Source organism: Oreochromis aureus, linkage group 13, assembly GCF_013358895.1.
Source record: "Oreochromis aureus strain Israel breed Guangdong linkage group 13, ZZ_aureus, whole genome shotgun sequence".
NCBI lineage: Eukaryota > Metazoa > Chordata > Actinopteri > Cichliformes > Cichlidae > Oreochromis > Oreochromis aureus.
In genome coordinates this window covers 3,248,280-3,274,459 of record NC_052954.1, presented here as the reverse complement: position 1 = coordinate 3,274,459, position 26,180 = coordinate 3,248,280, and the positions used below count along the sequence as shown (strand labels likewise).

Below are 26,180 nucleotides of genomic sequence, written 5' to 3'. Positions count from 1 at the left end.
AAGGGAAACAACAGTTTCAGAAACAACAGGTCTTTGATCCGTCCTTTAATCTGTCAGGGCCTTGCATTCACATCTGGTAAACAGAGAGGAGCAGTTTTGTGTCATAAAATACAGCTGTTAGGGACAGCACGGAATCTGTAGTCTAAAAAGACTGATTGCATTTAGGCCATGCACACCCGAGCTGCTCAGGATATAGTTCTTAGTGAATAGGAGGGAATAGAACTGAAAGACTTGCTTTTATTGCATATGTGCTTGCTTTTAGCACACATGCAATAAGACACCAGGACAGGGAAGATCAAGTCTTTTCATATCCAGCATTTTAGTGGGAGTCACCAAAGGGCCAGAGATTTACACTCCTCGTGAATGGTGGAGGCATGAGGTGTTTTTCTTTTTTTTTTTAAAACATTTAAGTGTGAAATAGTCCATTGTGCCATGGAGACTCTGGTAACTGGTAAATAGACTGGCTTCCTTGGTCAAACAATCATTGCCTTGTTTTGTTCTCAACAAAATATCAATCTTCTTTTGGGTATTTGGTACCACCTTCCCACTGGTTCCTTTGTCCAGCTGTACTGCAGTGAAACTAACTTCCCATGTTTGCAATACTGTGTACTAATGTTGCTGCTTAAGTAGCTTCTAGCTGCTACCTCCCTGCAACCGTTCATGGTTCCATTAATAATTCTTTTTGAACACTGTATCCTGTCTTAATTATTCTTTCATTAACTTAATTTAGTAATGTTTCACTGAATGAATCTATTGTATTTTTAAAGATAGTTTATATTCATTTTACAGCAACATGCTGAAGCCACAGAGATTAAAGTACGCCTTAAATATGTAATTCAGTTATACACAAAACAGCTCGCATAGTGACAAACATATTTATATTGACTGGGTTCTCATTCTCAATGACAGTCTAAATTTGACTACCAACCAAGGCAATCTGAGGTTACATAGCAAAAAATAAATCAATAAATATAAAAATATGCAATACAATACCTTCACTTAAACCACGGTAAAGATATGCTGTTAACTTAAATTGACTATAATTAACATTTTTTACAATTTTAGAGTGAATACGTTTTTTTTGTTCAGGAACATGATTTATGCTTTTTCGCTTTAGCGACATTATGAGACTTTAATTGAACACTCATAATTGTATTTTGGAATTATTACAGAATAAGAACCCAGACATTTCCTGTCAAAACTGTGACTAACATGTGCTCCTTCTCTTTGTTTTGCTCTTCACATGCTCCCGTCATCAGCTTTCCCCCTGATAGATTGCCCTCAGGGTTATATAAGAGTCAACAGTTCTCATTGCCAAGGTAAGAATTTATGCTATTGTTTTTGACATCCTAATGCTTATATAGCTTATAATATTGTGGTGAAGACATGTGTGGTTCCCTTTTTTTCCTAGGCCCCCCTTTGTGTTACACGAAAATCTTTGTGCCCCCCCTCCCCGGCACAAACACATCGTCCAACCACACACACCCACGTTTAGTTTTCCAACTCCATTGCAGTTTATTTCACACCTCAAACCTTTTGTAAACAATTAAACAAATTAAAGTAAACTGCAATAAATTACAAGTAGCAATAAAATAAACTACTACCTGTTTTAAATAACAGAAAAACAAACCATCCTTCTGGTGTAATTATTTTACGTGTAGTTGTAAGAATATTCAACACTGTATTTTTCAAAATATGTCTCTCTGCACAAAGTGGGATTAAAAACATAAACATGCTGTTTGTCCGTGATTTGGACAGGAGGAACAAATTGTGGCAGGATCAACCTGATATTATTTTTATCCCACTGTAACTTTACTCTATAAAAAGCTAACATTTAAGGAGTAGTTAGTCATTATAAGAAGTGTTTGTGGACTAAAAATCAGAAATGTGGGAAACTGTTTGTCTGTCATTTGGACAGCTCAGCGCATGCTCCCGACACAGGGGAAACAAATTCTGCCAGGAAGACCTGTTGTGGCACCACTGTTGTGCAGGTGAAGCCAAAGGCAAGATATGCTTCATCATATTTTCTAGTCTTTGGTTTGGAAGCACATTTGGCGATGCTTCATCTTCTGTTTTGCGTTTGATAAAATATGTTAATATTCAGTTGATGAGGTCGCGCGTGATTTTGTGGACAAATTCAGTATTCCCGCAGGATGAATCCTGCTGACTGTGCTGATCACCTGACAATTCCTGTACTGCCATTTCGAGTATGAAGTTTCTCTGTTTTAACTGTCGGGTGTGGTGTCACAAAATGTGGTACTAACATTCATATCTGCCTCTTGGTGTACATTGAAAATGATTACTACTTTTAAAAACATCAACATTTCAGTATGACCGATGCTTAAGACCAAATACCACATATTGCCACAAACTTGCGAGTTACGCCTCTCCTAACCCTTCTAAGCCTCTTGATGGGGACTTATTTTAAAGCAGGAAGCCTCCTATATGTGGTTACAACTAGGCAGGAACAGCATTTTTAAATGTTGTAAAAATATTCAAAGCAGTTTATGTAAGTGACAAGAGTTACAGATACTCTAAAACTCTGCGATTGAGTTTGCATCAAAAAGTGTGAATAGAGATGAGAAGTATTATCTCTATGTTATATTCAAATTAAGAAACTGGCCCTCCCAAAGCAATTTCCCACCAGTGTCTAAGTTAAAAAAGAACCTACTGAAAGTTGCATGATATCCACAAAAGCCACGAGTCAGTGACTCTAAACTGGGACTAAGCAGCATCACAGACACACATGCAGCATGCACTTTAAATTAGGTTACAGCTGTGTAGGGGTGGTGTTAATCTCAGGCTAAATTTAATCATTGATTGTTCAGGGTGTTTCCTGACTGATGACAGTCTAGAAACCACTAACTGCAAAGTGGAAGTGGGCCAGTGTTTGGTGGCACCAACTCTTTTACAAGAACCCACAAATGAGGAGCTTGACCTTTTCCAGCAGGCTGTTCTGCTTGGCTGCTCAGAACATGGAGAGGAAGTCATTTTTTTCCATGACATTCAAAGTGTGGTACTGCACAAAATATAAAGTAAAGACACAAACACGTTCACCAGCATCTGCTTCGAATGCTGAAGAACAAACAGTCTGAACCATCCACCCATTTTAAATGTGTCTAGTCATGTGGGGATACCAAAAGAGACAACCAGGAGTCATCCTGGCCAAATACCACTGCTTATGGGTCTAGTCACTACTTACAGCTCTTAGCCTCTACGCTATCTACGCTAAATTAACAGCATTCCCTTCATGCTGAGCCCTCTCTTCACAACAACAGACTACTGCAGTACATTGCAGACACCATGCACTGGTAACACTTTCTAAAAACGATTGATCTAGTAGTTGTATGTTTGTAAGAAGCAGAGTAGTTTTTCAATAATAGTCCAGTGTAGTGGTGGCAGTTGAGTTCATCTGGGTTTCCTGTTTAAAAATAATTACAATCTCAGTTGACAGAGATTTAGCATCAGTAACGGCTGACTCACAAATGTTTCCTCATCCATAAAAGGTTGTTGTTGCAAAATATTGTTTTAGTCGGAGCATGAAAGACCTCAGGAGTAAAAAGATCAACCGAGAAGGCTGTCAAAACATGCTACCTGAAACAACTGAGGTCCTTTTCACCATTAAACTCGATAATGTAACGCGTTAACTCTTTTTCAAGAGTAAAATAAGGAATTGATATTGCAAAAAAAGTAATTAGATTACTGTCACTTTCCCGTAAGCACGCTGCGTTACTGCGTTACTAAACCGTGATTTTGTTTGTGAGAGTGTCTCATGACAATGACGTAAGTGCATGCGACGTGCATGGCAGCAAAAGACGTGTGCAGATCAACAATGGATAATATGGAGTGTGGGAGAAAGTACAGCCATGCAGCGTTTAGTTTGAGTCTGTAAACAGTGACAAAAGCATTTGCGTCCGCTGTACACTCTGCGTGGGAAGAAAATTTCTTTCTGCAGTAAAAAATTAAACTTCAAATCTGAGCAAGCACTGAGCACACTGCCACGAGAATGTGCAATTCACATAGAAACCCCCGGATCGTCCCACTGACATGACCGCTGCGGCACCGGGCAAATCTCCACAGGCCCCACACCCACTCCTGCTAAACAGGTGAACATAGATTTAAGAGCGACAGGACAGTGCCGCTGATTCTTTGATTTTATTTATTTTTTGCTGTGTTTTACTTGCATCTATTTGAAAGAGCGAGTGTAAACTCAAAACTTATTTATACTTTATATGCTGGAATATGCAAAAAATAGGTTTAAATGTTTCTTCCAGCCAGAGACTGTTGCATATAATTAATTGTGCATAAGGTTAAAAAATTCAAACTAATAAAACAAGACTTTTTCAATTTTATATGATGGATTAAGCAGAAAAAATAGAATTGGGCTTAAAGGTCTTTTGCTTTATTAGGTATTCAGGCTGTATATCATGTTTTTGAAAAGCAATAAAGTATTAGAGTAACTAATTACGTTTGAAAATAAGTAATCAGTAAAGTAATGGGATTACTTTCTTGGAGAAGTAATCGAAAATTGCAAGTTACTAATTACTAGTAACTTGACCAACACTGGTGTCACTGACTATGATCACTCACACACTTGGAAATTAAAGTATTAACAGAGAGCTGCATAGGAAAGAATACAGTTCTACAACATTTGACATTTTAGTTGTAATGTACTCACTTTTTTAGTTTTACTAACCATTCAAAGCAGTTTAACTACAGGTCACATTTTAACCATACATTTATACCTCACTATCCATGGGCTGTGGAAGGAACCTTGGGTACCAAGCAGAAACTCCTGCGGGGACACAGCAAGGCCCCAGCCAGGGTTTGAACCTGGAACCTGAAGGCATGCTGAGGGTGGAAAATACTAACCACTGAACCACCAATAGTTATCAAGGCTGTGCAGACCTCCAGACTTACCCTTGCTATTCATACTGTCCAAACGTGCTTTCACAATGTGTATATGTGTACTATGCACTTCTTGCCTTAAAAGCCAGGACCACCAAACAGAGTATCCTTTAGCACTGATAGTTTCATCAATGCCAGCTGACCAACAGGAGCAGATTTTTTAGGCATTGCAGTTCTAAACTCATGTACTAGAAAAGCAACAATGAATAGTACTTGATGCACTAATGGAAGTATATGAATTCAGGTATAACAGGTGTGGTTAATTGTGTTTTGGGGTTTTTTTTTTAGTTCTGCAAGGTGAAGAAATTGTTTGAAAAACCTTTTAATTAACTGTCAACTCTTCTATAATTCACAGATCTAGATGAGTGCCAACTACAGGGTGTGTGTCCAAATGGAAACTGTGTGAACACTCTGGGCAGCTACAGGTGCATATGTAAACCTGGTTATGTCCCTGACCCCACGTTCACCATGTGCATACGTAAGTCCTCCAATCACAATTTTTCGTCACAGTTGCTCGTTCAATAATTCTAGACTCAGAACATCTAATGGAGCTGTGTCAGACTGAGCAAAAGATTATAGCATTACATTTGCATGCTGGTCTTAGATATGCAGATTTGCACATTCAGATCTTCCCTGAGTCTGATATTTCCCATTACCTTAGGATAGAAGACATGGGAAATGTGTGTTTCCTATTTCCTCTGCTAAATCCTAAAATATTTGTTAATACCTGTGTAAATAAAATGCATGAATGCAAGCATGGTATTCAAGTTATATAAAGCATGTACTGAGAGTTACACACAGCCAAAACCGAAATATGTCATTACGGGTCGGTAAATACTGGGAATTGTAGCCAGTTGGGCAATTTCTTGAGCACAAGTGTTAAAGTTATTATTTTAAAACATGCCATGAGCATGTGTTGCCTTTCTTTTGCAGTGTAGTATAAATTAGCGTTAACACAAAACTAGAATATCCAACTCGATACAGATACCCAGGAAAATACTCGATAACTGATAACATCCGATTATTGAGTATTTTCTGCCAATTTTCCCAAATATAGTTAGATTTAACAAAATAAGTATTTAATATTAAGTTAATAAGTTGAATTCATTTAATAAATTATTTAGGTCATTTCAATGTTGCTGATAAACAAAGACATCAGAATGATTTAATTCTTGTAGAGGAAACACATTGTGGAAAAGTTAACAGTGTACTTTGTGCGGTATTAGATGTGCTAAAATAACTCACTGTGAAATATGGAAACTGGTTACTGCCTGCTTTTTAAAACTGACCTCACAACTGGTTTTCACAAGATAAGAAGGACATTTTAATAAATGATTGCAAAGGTAGAAAAGTTCAACTTTATCATATTGTCCACATCTGCCTGCAGCCTTTCTTTCTCATGAACCATTCACACTACTCTGCCTCAGTCTGCAGCTCTTACATCCTCAGCTCTGCTCTTCAGCCCTCACACTGCTCCGATTTGGCTGCTCAGCTCCAAAATGTGCTCGGATTAGTTCTCCACGCTCTGGACTCTACTCAGCTACATTTCCCCTGCTGCGCTACGCAATCAGTAATCCACCCGGTTCTCCATGTGTCTGTAATGTGCTCTGCCATGATTAAATATTTCATTTGCAACCCATTCAGCTTTATTATTAATTCATTAATTATTCATCTTTAACTACGGTCGCTATGTTAATGATAATAGACAGCTAATTTGGCTATTGTTTAACTGCTAATCGTTAAATGGGGCCGGGTTAACATTTATGATAACTACTACTGTAGTTACTACTGTACTTAAGTGTTGTGAAACGGGAGCTTTACAGACCTCTCTTGAAATACCTCCTACAGTGTTGTTCAGCGTTGTGAATGTGAACTACTTAGGCTGTTAGTGAGGGGAGGAGCTGAAGTTGTGTGTGAACTGGAGGAGGCAAAGATGACACTGATGATGATATTGATGCATCGATATTAACTTTCAGTATCGGTTAATATCTGACAATCAATCCATTTTTGACAGCCCCAGAATAGATAGATTGGTGCATGGGACTGTGCCTTTTTTCCTCTTGTGGCTAATGAAAGCCAAGTGTCCATTCGTTACTACCACTCACAGCAGACGGCTCCTCAAACCTACACTCCACTCAAAGAGAACCCCAATGATTTACATGTTTTTCATGCTGTATCTTTTTCTTCACCCTTATTCTTACATTGCTTTAGTGTAAAGGGGACATGTGGGCAATATGTTTGAAGCATACTGTATCATAAACTGTGAGATTATCAGTTCCCTGGGGCTTTGTGACTTCTGTTATCTAAATCCTGAACACACACTAATATATTCATGATGAATAGATGCTGAATCAAGCATGCTATACCTTGGCAAACACTGTTCAGACCGTTTAGATAAAATAGCCCAATTTCTGTCTCCTCAAACCACAGAAAGATTTTTCTCACGCTCTCACACCCCTTTGAGCATTTTGGGTGACATCTGCATTTTGCTGAGGAGGGGCTCCATCCGCTCACTCTGCCATAAAGGCAAGACCGGCGCAGTACAGCAGGGTTAGTTTTCATTCTGGCAGGTTGTCCCATTTCTGCAGACAAACCCCACAGTGGCTGTTGATTTCCTAGTTACCGTCCTGGCCAAGACCCTCCTTGCCTATTAAGTCATTTTGGTCAGATGGCCTACTGTAGCAAGAATCTTAGTGGTTTTAGACTTCTTCCATTTCATTCTAATTGAGTTTATTTTGCTCCTGGGAACTTTAAAATGTTGAAATTTTCCTGAGCACTATGCCTAGACACAGTTCCTGTCTGAAGGGCTGTGTTGGTTTTTTTTAACCTCATCATGGTAAACGGAGCATACGTGTTCTCTGTAGAGGTGCTCAGATTTGCTGATGGCCAGTCGAGTGCATTTGATTAGCAGCACCTGGCCTCATCTTGAAGTTGTAATAGTGAACTTGTGCTTGAAGCATTTTGGCCTAGTTTTTCTTAATTAAATAAGAACATGGTGTAATATGTACTTTGTATACACCTGTATTAAGAGCTGCTCAGGAGAAGATTATGTTTAGTATGTCCTGATAGTGTAAATTTTCAAATGGCATCAAAAGTAGCATTAAAAATATTTTTTTTAAAAGCAACCCTTTTTTAACTTTGAGAATGAACTGTACAAACCTAATAATGACTTTTACTTCAGTCATTCCTGATGTTTTTAATCAAGGTATTTGTTGGGAAAATAGGTCAAGTATTTAACCAGTAAGTTAAATGGTTTACTTCAGGTAATGTTTCTGGCAAAAAGGAAACCAGTCTGGGTTCCCCATGGGGGTCATTAGTTTGTCTGTTTTCCAGTCAGAACTGCTTCCAGCATTTATTTGTGGAGTTTAGTTTTTGCCCTAGAACACATAAACCAAGCCAAACTCTCTGCATGCCTTCATCTCAGCCAGCACTTTGTTAGTGCATGAAGCACTGGCATGAAAATGTTCATTTTTTCCCCCAGGTTTTTCCTTCATCATGTGGTCTTTTCTTTCTGGTGTTTAAATGTGTGTGTAGTTATTTGTACCAGCACCAAAATGTGGTTGCCCAGCCTCTTGCTGTAAAACATGTACTCTCTTTAATGTACTCTGGTTTTGTTTTAGACATATATTTAGACTGCGTTTCTGACGGGGGGAAGGTTGCTCTGGTGAAGGGGACTTCTTTACTCTTTATCCTCTCTTTCCTTCATGTTTGTGTGTCCTGCACTTTGGTGTGCCACTTCCTGCGCCTCCTCTTTGCCCTCCTTCTCTGCTCCTCTTCAGCCGAAACACCCGTCCAAGAGGAGAAGGGGGCTTGCTTCCGTTTGGTCAGCTCAGGGAGGCAATGTTTGCACCCAGTGTCTGCCCAGCTGAGCAAACAGCTTTGCTGCTGCAGTGTGGGCAAAGCCTGGGGCCCTCGTTGTGACAAATGCCCCCCTCCAGGAACAGGTAAGGCCCCAAGAAATGTCAGATAGTTGTCCTGCCTGAATAAGGCCCCAAACTTTCTGTTGTGACTTCTATGGGGGAAACATGATGAAAAACACTATTTAACAGTCTTATAATTTACTTTTACGCCTTGCAAATCAGCAAACTATAAAGCTCCGTCCTTTGGGATGATGATGAGCTTGAACTTATGTCCCAGTCTGTTATCCTGCCACTCTCTGTCTGCATGGGTTTCACAGCTTGGCTGAATAGCTGCTTTTAGAGTTGCTTTTAGATTAGAATAGCAAAACCTTTTGCATTAATTTGTTTTATATCACTTGCCTGTTTGTCTTTGTTTCGACACATCTCAGTATGTCTGTGGAATTCAGTTACACAGTGATGGTTGGTATTTCTAGGTAGATGCATTTCCTTATATTGTTCTAGGCACCCACTCATTTTTCATTTCAGTTTGTTTATATAGCACCAATCCAACAGCTGTCTCAGATTGCTTTTAATTCTCATATTTTGTGACGATGACTCAAGATGATCTATTATGTATCTGTACTGAGAATTATGAAAAGCATCACTTATTGTCTAAAAGCATACATAACAAATAAGTCTGTCTTCATTTCCTTCCTTGTCAATATTATGTTCATATACAGTGTTTATGAAACCATAGACTCTTTAAAGTTTCTACATTTTGTTTTAAATTAATTTTCTTATTTATTGAAACAGAATACTCCACTGGTAAAGCACAAACGAAGTTCTTAGATTGTCCTGAAAGAATGTCTTCTGAAAACCTATTAATGGGATATTTGACCACCTTTACTTTATGTAAATTTACAAAAAAAGAAACAAACAAAATGTGGAAACACTCCAAATGCATCCTTTATTTAAACAAGGCTAAACAGATAGAATGAAGTCCTTGTGATGGTCCTTGTGTGTTTTCCTGGTTATATCTTGAATATTCAACTAAGCAGTAAAGACGAGTTACAGAGAATATCACAGATATTTTGTCATACAAAGCTCACAAAATAAGTAGAAATTGCTGCTCTGTGTCTTCTCTAGGTAACACGTCTTGCCACGTTGCTGGCAGTTTTAATTGCAGGCTGCAAGGTCTGCTGTTAGAAGAGTCAGGGTTTATTAGTACGTTATTCATTCATGTTATACGTCACACCACAATCTTGTACAAATGGATTCTGATACCAACAGTCAAAAATAATATCATTATGCAGGAGCTACACCTGTGTTTTACTAATTGAGATGAAGAGAAACACTAGATTGAAAATAGTATTGCTAAACTGTGAAGATGTTTATGTTAAAACGTCAGTCTTTCCTTGTACAAGAATCACACATGTGATCAAACTTAATCTAAGTTGGAACTGAAATTGTTTCTGCACATCTTAAGCTGGGATTCAAATCTGACCTGAATCTGTCAAAAAGAAAGAAGCCTGTGATGCAGCAAAACAGCCTCAACCTTCCTTATCCACACATATGACTTGTGTTAGATGGACTGTTGTTTTAAAAAAAAATAGTTAAGCAAATAGTAAAATCCTTTTTCTCAAAAGAACAAATGAACAGTCAAGGTAGTATTTTTTGTCTACAGCGACACTGTTGGAAATACAAAACCCAGGAGATAGGACATTCAACAACAAGCTAGGATTCTAAAATACAGCTGGATATGGACATGTTCCAGCCTGGGATTTTCCTCATTTCTGAAACATTACTGGGTGTGTCAATTATCAATCTCCAATCAAAATATGTCATATATTTCTATTTCTAAATTGTTTTTCTACTAATTTTAAGGTGTTTTGTTCAGTGAAAAAGAAATCCACTGTTTTTACGGTGGGTTCTCTGTTATCTCATCGTGGGAACTGACTAGTTATTGCCTTCTTAGTTAGTTAAATATCAGTTTTTCCTCTTTTTTTTTTTATCTCATTCCATTTGTCTTTTTATATTGTTACACAAGAGAAGAGTGGAAGTTATCTTGATAAGGCTGAGACATTTACTTAATATAGATTTGAAGGAACAGAGAGCTAGTAAAGAATGGAAAGTTGTGGGAAGGTAGAGCATAAAATGCTTTGTGTATTCATGGAGGCCAACTTTTTTTTTTCTTTATCAGAAATGTGTTCAAAGTACCCTCTACTTGGTTAATGGTGGATTTTGTTCAAGTTTTTATTCTAGTACTTTTGTATTCATTCTAAGAATACAGATATAGAGTTAACTACTCATGTCATGTGTTGTCATGCAGCTAAGTTCAAAGAAATCTGTCCTGGTGGAATGGGCTACACTGTTCTACCAAATCCTCCTGTCAATAAGCCAGTTTATCAGGAGCCCATTGACCCACCCCAACCCCTACCAACACCAGAGAGACCAGTGGAGGCGTTTGGAACACCGGAAGAGATTATACCAGGTTAGTCTTGTATACCAGTGCATGTTTAGTTAATTTAGTCTATATATTTTATGTGTTTGGAAACACGATAATTGAGCGACCCACCGTCTTTGTCAAAGACACATCAACTTGCCCTCTGTTGCAGAATTTGCGGTGCAGCAGTTAGATACTTGAGATATTAAGATGTGAATACTCCACAGCTGTATTTTATTTGGCACACTTTAAAGTGTCTGAACTCAATGTGCTGTCAAAGCAATGAATATATCTGATGGATTGCATTTACACAGTGCAGCAGAGAGACTTTGTAAAATGTTTTTTGCACTTTATTGAATACCGAAGATGTGAAAAAGATCAAGCTGTGTAACAAATTACACCCACTTGCTCTTGTTTGAAGTGTGGTATTAATTTATCAGTGTCGTTGTGAAAAATGCCGAGACGGTGGGATAAACAGGAATCTCATGTTTGCAAATTACAACTCTAAAGTAACATTAAAAACTCTGATTTATGATCTTCTTGCATGTGATTAGGAAGCCAGATTTTGAGAAACACATCCCTCTTGTGACACTTATTTGTAGAGGACAGGGATTAGTGCTTTGACTGAGCACTCATTCCCTGCTAAAAGCCCAGCCCACAAGCCATCAAAAAGAGAGCAAAGGGGAGATAAACCTGCCTGAGAGAGGAGCCTCATCCTCTCCTGTTATTATTCAGGACATGCTTGGCAGCCACCAAGGGAAGGAGAAACTTTGCAACATCTTAGCCAAAGCCAGACAGAAACAAAATTACTGTTTAGCTTTGCTGGAGCAGAGGAGTACAGAGTTTTCCAGGCAGAGGACAGGCCTCAAAAAACAATCGGACAAAAACCCACCACCCTAAACCTGTGCAGATTAGTGTTTGGATACCACCAGAAAGTAATGAGGCACCTGGCAGCCATATACACTGGTACTTTGGAGCAGCAAAAGATGTGCTGGGTGGAAGGAGGAGATATTTTGCTTTTTTTTCTAAATCCTTACTGTTGTCATATTGAGACCTGGAAATGTGGTGTGTGCTGTTTATGATCTTTTCACAACATCAAACATGGACCTGTATATATGTAGTTAAGCATTTACTTAAACAAAGGTTGGATATTGAAATTGAGGTGTTTCACATTAAAAAAATTGCCATATTTTTGAAGGGCAATAGGAAGAATCTTGTTCTGAGTCGGGGAAATTCTTGTGATTATGGATCACAGTTTGAGGCACAGCTGCACAAACTAATGAGAATTTAAATCTACTGAGAATAACAAATGTGACCTTGAACACAATTTGCATGAAGACCTATTAGGTGTTGAAATGCTGTAAATTCTTACCAATACTGCAAGAAAAATAACAATTCTTGTGAATTTCTAACCGACAGATGATGATGGATGACAAGGAGCAGAGCATGAAGCTTTATAATTAGTGAATAAAGTATTAACTAATACCTTACTAATGCTTAATAGTATGTCGTTCATATAAAGTGTTACCAAAACGCTGTGATTGGGGAAGCAATTGTTACTTTTCTTGCAGTATTGGTAAGAATTTATAGCATTTCAACAGCTAATAAGCAATAAGAAAAGTCTAAAGGTATTCAGCGTTTATGATGTTGAAACAGTTTTTGACTGATTAGCTTTGAGTATCTTAAATCTGACATTTAAAAAAGAAGTTTGAGCTTTGCTACATTAACACAAACTTTCACTCAAAATTTTTGTTTGTGTTTTTTCTTTGGTCAGTAGCAACCACTTCACCAGAGCAGGTAGGTTTGGTACCTTTTCACTCTTTAGGGTGAAAATGCAAAAGCAGTTTGCCTGCATACGCTTAGCAAATACACTTAGCTGCAAAAGATTTTTAAAAATCACGTTTGCATGAAATCAGCAACATTGCTGCATGACTTTGGCTGGTCAGTTGAGCAGCAAGTCAATTTCTACATCTCATGTAGACTTTAAGAACCAGACTGAAATCTTTGACATGGTCCCAGATCTAGATATTCCACGCTTCTAGCTCCCTTTTGCCAAGCTGTTTATTCTTGCTCTGTGATTAAATTGCAGCCAGTTGCCATGCAAGCTAAATGCTAATTTGCTTCTCAGCACAGTACCTGCATTGCATGACGTAAGTAGTAGGAGGCTTAAATGATTCATGGGTCATGGCTAAAGATGCACTGCTCCAAAAAATTAAAGGAACACTGAAAACACATCAGATCTCAGTGGGGGAAAAATCTTGCTGGATATCAATACAGATATGGACTGGGTAATGTGTTAGGACTGAAAGGATGCCACATTGTTTGATGCAAATGAAAATGATCAACCTACAGAGAACTTAATTCAAAGAAACCCTCCATAATCAAAGTGAAAGAAAGATGTGGCAGGCTAATCCGTTTTGCCAACATTTCATTTGAACAATTTGAAGTGGTACTCCATTGTTTGTATCATCCCCACGTGCCAAGGTTGGGGCATGCTCCTAATGAGATAACAGCTGATTTCAGGATATCACTGAGCTACTGGGCAGTCTAAGGCACAGGCTGATGCTATCAGCCTGACAGAAAGCTAATCTCCCAGAGGTGTTCTATTGGATTTAGGTCAAGTAAGACTGGAACTCAAGGCCAGTCAATGGTATCAATTTCTTTATTCTGCAGGAACTACCTACATGCTCTTGCCACATGAGGCTGGGCATTGGCGTGCATCAGGAGGGACCCGGGAGGGTCTAACGATGCGTTCAAGATTTTTATCCCATTACCTAATGGCAGTCCAGGGTGCTGTTGCCTAGCATGTAGGGGCCTTAATGGATATGTCTCCATGGATATCACTAACCCAAAACGAAACCAGTGATTCTGAATGATGTTACAGGCAGCATAACGTTCTCTATGGCTTCTCCTGTCACATACGCTCAGGGTGAATGGATCTAACCCTTATCACTGGTATTAGAACTATAATTTCTAGTATACTTTGGCAAATGCCAAGCCTTTAGTCTCACCCCAATGTGTCGGGGAGTGAACACAGGACCCACTAGAGGATGTCAGACCCTCAGTCCATCCTCATAAGTCTGTTTCTGATTCTTGTCAGAGACATTCACAGCAATCATTTTGTAGATCTCTGTTCCTCCTTGCACAAAAGAGCAAATGCCGGTCCTGCTGATGGGTTAAGGCTGATGGGTTAAGCTGCCCCTGTCCAGCGTTCCAAGAATAACTGCCTGTCTCCTGCGGCCTCCTCTGTGTTCTTGAGACTGTGCTAGGAGACACTGCAAACCGTCCAGAAATGGTATTGATGTTCCATCCTGGAGGAGTTGGACTATTTGTGCTACTGGTAGTGACACTGACCCTAGGCAAATGAAAAAACAGTCAGAATAGATGAATGTCAGTGGCCTCCAGTTGTAAAACCATTCCTGTTTTGTGGTTGGTCTCATTGTTGCCCCTCTAGTGCGCCTGTTGTTAATTTCATTAATGCCAAAGTACCTGAACCTGATTAACCACCCCCTTTTTTACTTGACTGACCAGACCAATATCCCAAGGTTAACAGACTTGATTACATACGCTGAAGTGTTCCTTTAATATTTTTGAGCAGTATATGTATACAATGCTATGTTGATTTTATGTCTTTGGTGTTGTCTGTGTCTTTTCATTGAAGGAGCTGGTAATTCCTGTGGGTAGCATTAGTCCAGTAGTTGAGCCTATCCAGCCCCAGCTATCTCCGGGTGTTTCCACCATCAAGATGGAGGCACCTTACCCAGGTTTCTGCTTTGCCCTTTAAACTTCAAAGCAGTTTCAGACTCAGCTTATCGAGCTTACGATGGGTTCAGACAAAGCAATTTTTAATACTTGGGTTTAATATATCTTGATCCAGTGGTCTGAAAAGAGTGCTGTTTCAGTGATGGTGATTACTGAGTCATTTTAAAACTTGTTATTGACTTGACAGTGATATGTTGGTCTCAAACCATCATAGCTTGTTGTTTTTCACAACATGCAAAATATCACTGTGAAAGAGGTACAAGGTAATTACTGGAAACAAGCCTGTAAAAGTGGTATCCCAAGCAGTATGTATGGTACTAATTGTACTGGGTTTCAAAAAAGCCTACTAACAGAACCTCCAAAAGTTGAATCTGTTCATCTGGACGTAGCGTTTTGTGGGAGAAACGTTTCGTCACTCATCCAAGTGACTTCTTCAGTCTCTTGGATGTGTACCTATATGAGACTGAAGAAGTCACTTGGATGAGTGACGAAACGTTTCTCCCACAAAACGCTACGTCCAGATGAACAGATTCAACTTTTGGAGATTTACTTTCCTGGATGATTGAGAATGCATCAAGACATACTAACAGAATGTTACAAATAAGTTGTTGTTTTTTTAAATTCTCTGTGCTGTGCATGCACAAGACATAAGACCGAGGTTGTAAGAATTTAAAAGAAGGGCACAGAAGATCAGTGTTAACAACACACTATCTTACCATCTGCTCAAGTCATCTGGTATCCACAGACTACACAAAATAAACCATCAATTATGTCCCTGATGTCTGTTTATGGTATGGATAGGCATCATCAGTTTGATATTGTCTCATCTGAACCCAGCATTAGATCACTTTGTTAGTCTTAACTGCACACAGGTTTTATTGTATTGTAGTTTTATTGTACTGATGGAAATGTCACTGATTGGTGAGTAAAGTCCTATTTTGATGACACAACTTGTACATTTTTACCATCAATATCAGATGTTTTTTTAAACCACATGTTACAAGCAAGGGCTACATCTGACAGCATGCTCTTCAGTAGCATCTTGTCACAAAGTCTACAGCAAACCCTTAGTAAGACTTGAAATAATTTTCGTACAACCATAACGCATATATATAAATAAAGAATATATAAAGCATTACGGTAAATTTATTTTATAATTAATGCTTATAGAATGTTGAAACTATATGTTTTGGATCATAGGGTAAAGTAAGGGAGTAGATGGAGCTGTTGGAATTTATTTAGGAACCATAGCAAATTAGCCACAAAGTGGCAGGCCATATAGGTGTACCTATTTGGGTGTACCTACATGGCACATAAGTCAACAATGCTGTGCTGACAAAATAAATGCTCCTCCCCTCCTCTGTCATTGACATCAGTAAGTGGCATGGATTTCCACAGCAGTTTCTGTGGGTGTAATGTGTAGTTGGACTAGTATTTTTGTCCATATACTGTATATTCATTATGCAAAGTGAATAATTTAAATCTTTTATTTATATCTCATAAATACCAGTAAGGTATTTGGAATATTTCAAGTTTGAGTTAATTACTATTCAAAAACTGAACAGTTTGAATACTGTCTCAGTTTACTTCACTGCGCACAACCACAACCATGTGTAAGACAGCTGACTTGAGTTGTTCAGATGATGAGCATCGACTACCTCCACAGAGAGGGTAAGCCACAGAAGCTCGTTGGGGGTGGGTTATTTATTTTTTGTGTTGGCTTGCAGTTTTATTCATAATGTAAGATTGATTGTAAATTTTGTTGGGCTTACTGCCTTTTTACCAAGAACAATCGTTTGTTTTCTGAAATTTCTCTTCTGTATAGTCACAAGGCTGTCCTTTCTAAACCTGTTAAACTTCTTGCCAAAGGTAGTCCTTGGGACATTAAGAAGTGTTAACAGTTGAGGTCATATGATCACATTTTTGCAGAAGCAGGTTGAGGTGATGAGTGATGGTTATGACAAAAATTAAATGCGCCCCTTCAGGAGCCCTGTCTGTTAGTAAAAAAATAATTAAATTCTGTCATTCATGATGTTTATGCCAAAGTTTTCAGTACATTTGTGCAGAATATAAGATCGGGTGATATTATCCTTCCCATTGTCCTTATTTGTTACCTAGTCACTCTAGTGCTGCATTTCCTGTTTTAACTGCCACTGGTGGTTCCCCCATCTCTCTTATTTTAGGTGTCAGTCACACATGAGTAGAAGTAGGATGACAACCTCCATGCAACCAGGAAAAAAAATGGTTTGTGAGTGATTGCACAGAATTTTTTGGCTGTCTGGGGCCAAATACAAGTACTTGAAACAAAGTCGTCTTGCAACGAAAAGCAGTTGCCCAATGGTTTAGGGTGCTGCACCATCAACCTCTGGGCAGCCACTTTTTTCAGGTTGCCACATTGGAGGCAACCTATGGGCAGAAATCGGTGCCATCAGAAACTGAATTTGAATAAGTTAAATTTGAATTGCTCGGATTGAATCTGAATTGTAACTTGAATAAATGCTTTTAAAAACTGAATATGAATTAGCCTAATTTGAAATTCAATTTATTGGTTTGAAAATGATCATCACTAAATTGAAATTGAATTTTATTTTTGAAAATGAATTCATTTGCTTTGAAACTGCATTTTATCCTTTAAAAGTTTAGCTCTCGAATAATTTCAGATTCACTTCTCACCATTCAGTTTCAGTTCTACAATTCAGTTTTTGGGGACTTACATCCGGTTCCAGTTCAAGAGTAATGAGCGCAGATTAATAGAACTACGTTTTAAAACGTAGTTCTATTAATTGACGTTGTGAGCACAGTGCCAGAATGTTGGCTATGTCTTTTCACTGTTTAGAGCATCACATTTTGCTTCTCCACAGTAATCCTGGCATTTATTGAAATGAAAGAGACTTGAATTAAACTTAACCTCTTAAGCCCCACTCCCCCGGCATTCGGGGCAAAAAGGAGGAGATCACGTTTAATCGGTTATAACGCCGGTTGAGAAATATAAATCCAGACATGTGTGGTATCCACAGAAACCTCAGAATCTCAGCTAAAATGTCATATAAACCATTTCTACAACCACCAAACACACCGAAAACAAGCCGCGATTAAACAAGCAGTTATGTAAATGCGCAGAAGTCCGCTAAACACACAAAACCGAACCAGAAATTCTTCAGACTTCATGTAACCGGTTAAAAATAGGCTGGTTAGCTTCCAGGGCTATCACTGACTCCACACACCAAGTTTCACCACAATCAGACCAAAATTCACTGAATTAGCCGCAAAAGAAGACCACAAAAACACACAGCCGCGCAAATGCGCTAAGACAGAAATTGGCTTACCGTCCAGATTTCCTCCGTTATTTTCGCCGGTAGCCGGTAGCCACGTGATAGCCGGTAGTTACCATGCCAACCTAGCGGCATCGGAGCCGTTTTCCGTCAACAACCTCCATTTTAGACCCACCTACAGACACGTGACTGGACAGACGCCACATGCAGTAAATTTGGACACACGTGGGTTTTGGCATTATAACGTCTGATTGGTTGAAGTGACGTGAACGTGGCATCATTACTTTGAATCTATTGGCTAAAACGATTAAAAAGAGGTGTCAATCATGCAAATTGACCAAAAGAAACCAAAATTACAGCTCCTCAGAATTTAAAGGGCCAGAGGCCAATGAAGCGCTCTATGCGCATGGCAGAAAAGGGCCATTACCATGTAAATGTGTGGTTAATTCTTCAAAAATATATTTTTTAAAAAAAGCATTTTTAGGCCTGTTAATAAAATTTATTAATTTCTGCTCTTTAATACCTAAAAAAATAAACTGGCATGGTGTCCAATTGTGTGCCAAAATTGGACATTTTTGTACAACGTCTGGATATTCATGTATTGACAGGGCTGTAGTTTTTCACTGTTTTACTTTAGAAACACAAATCTTTGCACAGATTATGCTTATATGTTGGTTACTGGATTTCTGGAACCAAATATGAGCTGAGGCATATTTTTAAAAGGGTTATATGCTAAAAATTACAAAAAAAAATTAGGCGAGAATAAAATCTACTTACTTTTTCTGTGTTCCAGTCTCAGTAACTTTGACACAGTAATATCTGCTTTAATATTTACACCTCTGATTAAATGCCCCAAGTGTTAGCTTCATTTTGATACCAAGATTGTAAGGACAGAGTTTGTAATTGCAGAGAAGTAATCAATTTAATTTAGGCATTGCATTTTCAAGCAGGAAGCTCAGAAACCCCCTTGGGGCTTAAGAGCAGGGGCGGATCTAGAAGGGTGGCGTGGGGTGGCAACTGCCACCCTAAAATGATCCCTTGCCACCCCAAGTGCCACCCCAGTTTTGCATATGACAGTGTTGTTTATTAAAATAAGATAGCATTAACAGTTTGAGCGTAGTCAGGGGCGGATCTAGAAGGGTGGCATGGGGTGGCAACTGCCACCCTAAAATGATCCCTTGCCACCCCAAGTGCCACCCCAGTTTTGCATATGACAGTGTTGTTTATTAAAATAAGATAGCATTAACAGTTTGAGCGTAGTTACAGTCAACAGTGAATATAATTGCTAAAACTGAATATATTGCATAGTGTTCCCCCCCTCCACCATTAATAAATGGTTCAGCCCATAGCAGGACCGCCTTTTTTCTCGTTTTCAGTAGCAAGCGATGCTTATGATTGTGCCAGAGCACATTTTGAACAACACCATGGGAATTTCGGATTTTACACATTTGGTTGGATGTTACACTCTGGAAATGGAAGGAAGGTGAGTGTTATTAACCCTGTGGGGTCCACGGACACGCTGCACCTCCAAATCACATGACTGTTTTAAGCTGACATAGCAACAAGCTGCAGCCACGCTGAGTCTCTATTTCAGCCCATATTGAAAGTTCGGAGTTCAAAGTTTTTAAATTTTAATTACAGGCCAGTAAATCCAGAGTTATGATAATATATATAAGCCACGCTTTTTACTAAATACTGTCGTCACGTTTTTGTGTGTGTGGGTTTTAAGTGTTTTCTAAGGACAGCGCGAAAACAGTAAAGAAAGGAAAAAAAGCCACCTCTTTCCTGCACCATGCACCATGTCGACTAATTAAAAAAAAAAAGTCAACACGTGGGATTTGGTTGTTTAGGAAGAGGGGAGAGTATTGGGAGTGACGGTAACAGCAGCGAGACAGAGCAAGCGAGTGAGAGAGAGAGTTTTTAGATGTGGGAGATTTGTGACGTTTAGTGTGGAGTGTATACTTGTTGTGTTGTCTTGTGTAGTTGTTCTGTTGTGTAGTCGTTTTGTTTTGTGTGTCAGTGAGGGCACTAATGAATGTCACAAAGGCACATTTGTAATGTAAACACTGTCACTAAGTAGAAAACCAGCGGAGTGATACACCTGCTGTTGTCAGGCCTGCAGGTTTGTCCATGTGCTGTTCTCCTGTCTTTTGGTGGACAAACTTTTTTTTTACTGGCACACATCATTTGTGGGGCCTCTTATTGCGACACCTGATTGTTCTCTCATTTTAGTTTTAGTAATATTTTTAAATGGTTGTACAAAATGAAAAAAAAACCGGCAGGTGTATTGACTGCATTTTTAGAGAAATAGTTGTATATGTTTACAAAATGTACAATTTATATTTGCATTTCAAGTTATAAAAATTTACTCAACATGTCTGTGGGGTTTTTTTTTTTACAGTAAAAAATACTACTAGGATTTTAAGTTCTTTGTGTGATTTCAGATCAGTAATACTAATGCAGTATGTCAGTGAAAAAAAACAACTAAATTCAGTTGAGCTGAAAAGAATGATACCAAACAAGGCAAAGGGAAAAATATGGGCTCAAAATGTGGTCATAAATATTTTGTACTTGTAAATCAGTTTTGTATGTGTAAAAAGAATTTGTGCGTGCGTAAAAAAGATTTGTATGTGTAAAAAGAATTTGTGCATGTGTAAAAAAGATTTGTATGTGTAAAAAGAATTTGTGCGTGCGTAAAAAAGATTTGTATGTGTAAAAAAGATTTGTGTGTGGACTTAGCCAAAAAAAAACCCTGCAAGTTACAAGTACGAATTTTGACCCTATTTTTCTTCCTGTCATCTGATTGGTCAATGTCATGTCAATCACAAATGTAACAATCCAATCAGAGAACAGATGGGTTTGGCTGTCGAAGGGGCACTTTTTTGAACTGCAGGTCCTTGAAGGGAATAAATGCCCTTTTATATGCCAACCCAGCGTTTTCCTTCATCACCACGAAGGAAAACAGTCTGTGGTTGTCCGAGTTTGGTGATTTTTGTGTCACAGGTCTACGTGCTTTATACAGGGACTTCCACAGCCTTTTCAACAGCGCTGCGGACCGCGGGGGGGGCAGTGTTTTGGAAATGACAGTGTTCATTACAAAGCTTTCTTCGTTATGAATTAGCATACATGTTTTTATTGAACATTTGAAGAACTAGCAAAAAAAACAGAAACTCTTGTAGAGACATAAAGTCAGAGATAGAAAGGACAAGGAGCAGGTGCATCTAGTACAGGTAGAGCTGCTGCAAAAACCCACAGAGCTCAGCAGCCAGCGCAGCAAATTCTGGATCCTTTACTTTTAGTTAGCAGTTAGCATTAGCATCACGTCCTGCGTCCGATGTGAAAGGACCTTTATGCTGCGCACTGTGACTCACAGCAATGGTCCTGGGTCAGCCCTGACTTTGTGTTAAACTAATCCTAAAGTAATAATGGTATTTCTAACCACTGATATACCACAACTTTATCCTTTCAACAGCTGCTGAAAGTAAGGGGACCTAGCTGCTATCGGATATTTATATAGAGATCCTCCAGCTTCAAACTGTATTACCCTTCAAGGACCTGCGGTTCAAAAAAGTGCCCCTCCGACAGCCAAACCCATCTGTTCTCTGATTGGATTGTTACATTTGTGATTGACATGACATTGACCAATCAGATGACAGGAAGAAAAATAGGGTCAAAATTCGTACTTGTAACTTGCAGGGTTTTTTTTGGCTAAGTCCACACACAAATCTTTTTTACACATACAAATCTTTTTTACGCACGCACAAATTCTTTTTACACATACAAATCTTTTTTACACACGCACAAATTTTTTTACACATACAAATTTTTTTTACACACACACAAATCTTTTTACACATACAAATCTTTTTTTTACGACGCACAAATTCTTTTTTACACATACAAATCTTTTTACACACGCACAAATTCTTTTACACATACAAATCTTTTTACGACACACAAATCTTTTTACGCACACACAAATCTTTTTTTACGACGCACAAATTCTTTTTTTTACACATACAAATCTTTTTACACACGCACAAATTCTTTTTTACACATACAAATCTTTTTTACACACATCAAATTCTTTTTACACATACAAATCTTTTTTATACACACACAAATTCTTTTTACACATACAAATCTTTTTACGCGACGCACAAATTCTTTTTACACATACAAATCTTTTTACACACGCACAAATTCTTTTTTACATACAAATCTTTTTACGCATGCACAAATTCTTTTACACATACAAATCTTTTTACACACGCACAAATCTTTTTACACATACAAATCTTTTTTACGCACGCACAAATTCTTTTTACACATACAAAACTGATTTACAAGTACAAAATATTTATGACCACATTTTGAGCCCATAGAAAAAAATCAAATGAAACAATTTGAGGGTGAATTACAAACGTAAACTCAAAAGGAGTCAAAAATGGCCAGTTGTATTTCAGACCTCAGTGGGTTAATCCAACAAATCATGAAAAATTAGGTTTAAATTTTTGTTCATGACAGTGCAGATTACTGACATTTTGTGTAATTTAAGCTGTAACAATGTGATTGTTTTCTAACAAAAAACAGTGTGAAACTTAAGTTAGACTTGTATTTGTAAATGAACCGCCCCATGTTGTGTAGGTTTCTGGATTTCATACTTATTGGGCTACATATTTATTTATTATACAGGCTATATAGTACATAAGATCAAAACTCACATGTTTTATGTAACTAAAGTGTGTAATTATGTGGGCTACAGACAATAATTAAGTTATAGACTATATTTATATGAAAAACGTGTATACTTACTGCATTTGAATCATTTTAACCATATGTAACCACCTGCATATGTGTTTGGGGAAAAAAAAAGGCTTTGATTTTGCCACCCCATTTGATTTCTTTGCCACCCTCATGCCACCCTAAGAAAATTTCTCTAGATCCGCCCCTGCTTAAGAGGTTAATGGACTATCAGAGGGAGGGAGAAGGAGAATCCTGTGAGACGATAAGACGATGCATCTCATGCTCCTTTTTACTGTGAGCCGAGTGGGTTGATGTGTTTCAGAGTTTTAGTCACATTTCTACTCAATGCAAACATTTCATATCAACATTCATGTCTTTCATTCATTTATTTGCTTTGATTGGTGCTATTACAAAACATATGACTGTCAAAATGCATGTATTAATGGGATTGTGATAGGTTTTAGACTCGTTTGTGAGGTCCACAAACATCTCCAGTAATTTTAGCATAAGCATTCAACCTTAGGTCATAAACATATTGATCTTCAGCCTGATTGATCTTAGCTACCGTGCTGTCTTCAGAGAGCAATGCAACTATGCTTACACTGTATTATTCTGTCAGTACATTACTCATTCCTTGATTTTTGAGCTGCAAATCTGCACTGTTGTTGGTACAGTGCTGGCCATTAATGAAATGAACTAGTTGTATCTGTTTATTTATAAATGTATAAAGTATATAAATTTACCGTGTTTACTTCCAGACCAGTCTGTGGCTGAGAACCGTGCCTGATGTGTAGATTGTTTGTGATCCATCTGTATACCTCTGATGTAGACAGCACCAGATTTGCAACAGGCAACAAAAAAAATCGGACTTTTTTACAGTTAATCACATTTTTTTTGCATGCAGAGCAGTGCCAACTTGACCCCTTGTAATCAAAAACTGATAGCAGACTGCCTCAGTCTTAACAATTGTTTTATCTCTCTTTTCTCAAAATCTTAAAGGTGTTTTAAAGAGAATAATTGACTGTAAGTCATCTTAGATTTGGTTCCCATCTTTGAAGGAACCATTTCAAATGCATTTGATTGTTGATTACACATGTTGTGGAGCAGTCTCCAATCTGTTTTCCCTAGTGTCTGTGGTCTTAACCAACCGATTAGACATATGCATTCAGAGTTGCATTTCTAAGCATTGCTATCATACTGTGGTCTGTGCATATCTGTGGGCGTGATTTGGTCTGGTCCTATCTGACCTCTCTCATTATAACTTCAGCTTTGTATGAATACACCCAAAACTGCTGTAAACTGCATTGTCTTGCCTTGCCAAACAATGAGAACTTTATTTTGTCTGTCACATGTCCATCTGTCAAGACTCTTATACAAACCCAAGGTACCACTTAGACTCCACTGTATGATTTTGGTACTCTGTTGCTTAGGCACTTTGGGAGAGACACCAGTCTGCCAGTGTAGTTTAGTAGTTAATTACAGTTCAGTGTTGCTGGCATTAAAGAATTAAGCTACAAGTAAATTCTGAATGTGTTCAAAATGAATATGCCAAAATAAAATATGTTGAATTAAGAATAAACTACATGCATACTAGAACTAATGGCTTGTGTTGTGGTTTTCCTTTTTGGTTCAACAGAAGTGGTTGAGAGGATTTCTCCTCCTGCACCAGTAGAGATTCTTCCAACTAATGCAGGCCAGGACATTGCACCTACCCAGTCAGCAGGTAGGACTGAAACATTCTTCACTCTTTCTTTGCAAACTTTTTTTGTGTTTTTTTGTGTGTTTTTTTTCTTTTGTTTTCTCTTTTTCATTGTGTTTTTCTTTGCACCAGCTTTTTGTAATTGTGTAAATGCTAGTTGGTGTCTACCTCATAAGAGTTGAACCATTTCAATTTAAGAAAGATCCGAGTAATTTGCAAATCAGTTGCCAGAAAATATTAGCAGCAACACCTATGCAAAAACTGTGACATAACAAGCTCTAGCTAATTACAAAAATGTTCTATAGGAATATAATCAGAATACACCCAGCATGCAGCATTGACAGTCATGGTTGTGAGTAGTCGGGGGGGTTGCTGTTCGATTTTGTACTCACACAACTGAACCATGAGCAGGTTGATTATCTTATTAAAAGTCTTACGTTCTCATTGCGTACAACCCCGAATACTGTGGCTCCTCTGACAAAGACAGCCTGGGATCAGAAGTGTTTGACTCCCTGGTACAATTCCCAAATATGGACCTTAATGTAGATAACCCATAAGCTAGAGCAGAAATAGTGTCTCAGTGTTTCATTTAACCTGGATGCAATCCAAATGCAATCCATAAATCTACAGAGACATCTTATTATTCATCACCCATTGAAGAAAATAAGAAAACCCCAGGGTTCTCTTCAGCACGGTGGCCAGGCTGGCAGAAAGTTAGAGTTGAGCCAAGCATTCCTTTACCCTAACTAAACTTAGCACAAAAAGTAAGGAAATTTGTCTTTGGTCGATTATTTCTTTATTGTAACAACTATTATTGGCAATTAATCCTATACTGATGGAAAGCCTGTTTATTTCCTCTGAAGCAGTACCACATTTGTAAGGAAAATGAGCAGCAGAGTTACGTATGTGGGTTGTGCCCACGAAAAACTCGCCAAATCTTCTCTGCAAGACTGCTCAAAGAAGTCCTACTGTTAATTAATGCTTCACTCTCCACCTTAGGGTGGCAATAATTAAACTATTACTTAAAAGGTCTTCTCTAGACTCATCTGTCTTAGCTAATTATAGGAATATCTCAAACCTTTTTAGCCTACAGAAACAACATTGAAGTTTATGAATTATCTTCTTGTGGCCTCTGACACTGAACTCGTCTTATACTTGCCGTACTAGACTTCAGACCAGGTTGATAGTGCTGACCGCAATGTTTTATTACAAAGATTAGAACATGCCATAGGTATTACAGGGACTGTGCTGCAGTGGTCTGAATTACTGACTCCAATTTATTCATCTAAATAAGGAATCTTCTTCCCTCACGAAGTTTAATTACGGAGTTCCACAGGTTCTGCGCTGGGACATTTGCCTCAAATTGAGTGAAATGCTGAACTAAAAGATTAGAGTTTGAAAAAGACCTTCTCCAAGAACTTTATATTCCAAGTGTGCTGCAAAGGCTCCAAACTTCATGAAGTCATTGAGAGAATAAATTTATATTATTTCTCCATATTGTAAAATGGTAA

At 38.2% G+C, this 26,180-nt stretch overlaps 1 protein-coding gene across 8 annotated transcripts in view; it reads left to right on the top strand.

Moving 5' to 3' along the window:
• The window catches only part of ltbp1 (latent transforming growth factor beta binding protein 1), a 178,605-nt gene that overhangs the window by 107,869 nt on the left and 44,556 nt on the right, over positions 1–26,180 (top strand). For 4 of the 8 annotated variants that reach the window (XM_039621402.1, XM_031748978.2, XM_031748977.2 and 1 more), the window contains 7 exons: positions 1,260–1,319; positions 5,264–5,386; positions 8,688–8,852; positions 11,077–11,238; positions 12,965–12,987; positions 14,852–14,954; positions 24,607–24,693. In XM_039621402.1, coding sequence (XP_039477336.1) covers positions 1,260–1,319; positions 5,264–5,386; positions 8,688–8,852; positions 11,077–11,238; positions 12,965–12,987; positions 14,852–14,954; positions 24,607–24,693 — 723 coding nt within the window. The remainder of the gene's footprint in view (positions 1–1,259; positions 1,320–5,263; positions 5,387–8,687; positions 8,853–11,076; positions 11,239–12,964; positions 12,988–14,851; positions 14,955–24,606; positions 24,694–26,180) is intronic. The other 4 variants (XM_031748979.2, XM_031748981.2, XM_031748980.2 and 1 more) reach the window with 4 other exon arrangements.